Source organism: Arachis ipaensis, chromosome B02 (genome assembly GCF_000816755.2).
Source record: "Arachis ipaensis cultivar K30076 chromosome B02, Araip1.1, whole genome shotgun sequence".
In the NCBI taxonomy this organism is placed as follows: domain Eukaryota; kingdom Viridiplantae; phylum Streptophyta; class Magnoliopsida; order Fabales; family Fabaceae; genus Arachis; species Arachis ipaensis.
Genome location: NC_029786.2, coordinates 8,169,921 through 8,170,479, shown reverse-complemented (window position 1 = coordinate 8,170,479; position 559 = coordinate 8,169,921). Strand labels below are relative to the sequence as shown.

General features: G+C 31.3%; 1 protein-coding gene across 1 annotated transcript in view; it reads right to left on the bottom strand.

Moving 5' to 3' along the window:
* Positions 1 to 559, bottom strand: part of LOC107624776 (GDSL esterase/lipase 5) — a 6,466-nt gene that overhangs the window by 484 nt on the left and 5,423 nt on the right. The window contains exon 4 of the mRNA XM_016327231.2: positions 116 to 371. Coding sequence (XP_016182717.1) covers positions 116 to 371 — 256 coding nt within the window. The remainder of the gene's footprint in view (positions 1 to 115; positions 372 to 559) is intronic.

Below are 559 nucleotides of genomic sequence, written 5' to 3'. Positions count from 1 at the left end.
AACTAAACACTCGTAAGATTCTTTTTCATAATAAGCACATAACAATTAAACTCTTGAAATCTAAAATTCATAAGGGTAATTCAATCTAAACAATAATTAATTAAGGACTACTAACCATATTTAAAGGGGTGGTTGATCATTTGAGTTACATCAGCATTGAAATCATAGAGAGAATATTTGAAGCCCTTTAGCTGCTTCTCCAATTTAAAGAGAGCCAAAGATAGAGCTTGATTATGTAATTTTGCAAGTGATGAAAGTTGTTGTAAGCAGCTTCCATTTCCATCTGAATTTATTATTCTGATCCCTGGAAGACAACCCAATGGTGGCAAGTTCATGAACACAAACTTTCTAGCCCCTTTCTTATATATTCCCTGCCAATACACCATACCAATATACCATGCATCAGCATTTAATTTATATTTACACTTATTACAAATACTTTTGAATAACCCTAATCATCAATATAATAAGTTAATTAATTAGAAAAGCAAGCAGATTGTCATACTATATGCTGTGATCGACTATGCTACGTATACATTAAAATTAACCGCTAAAGTCA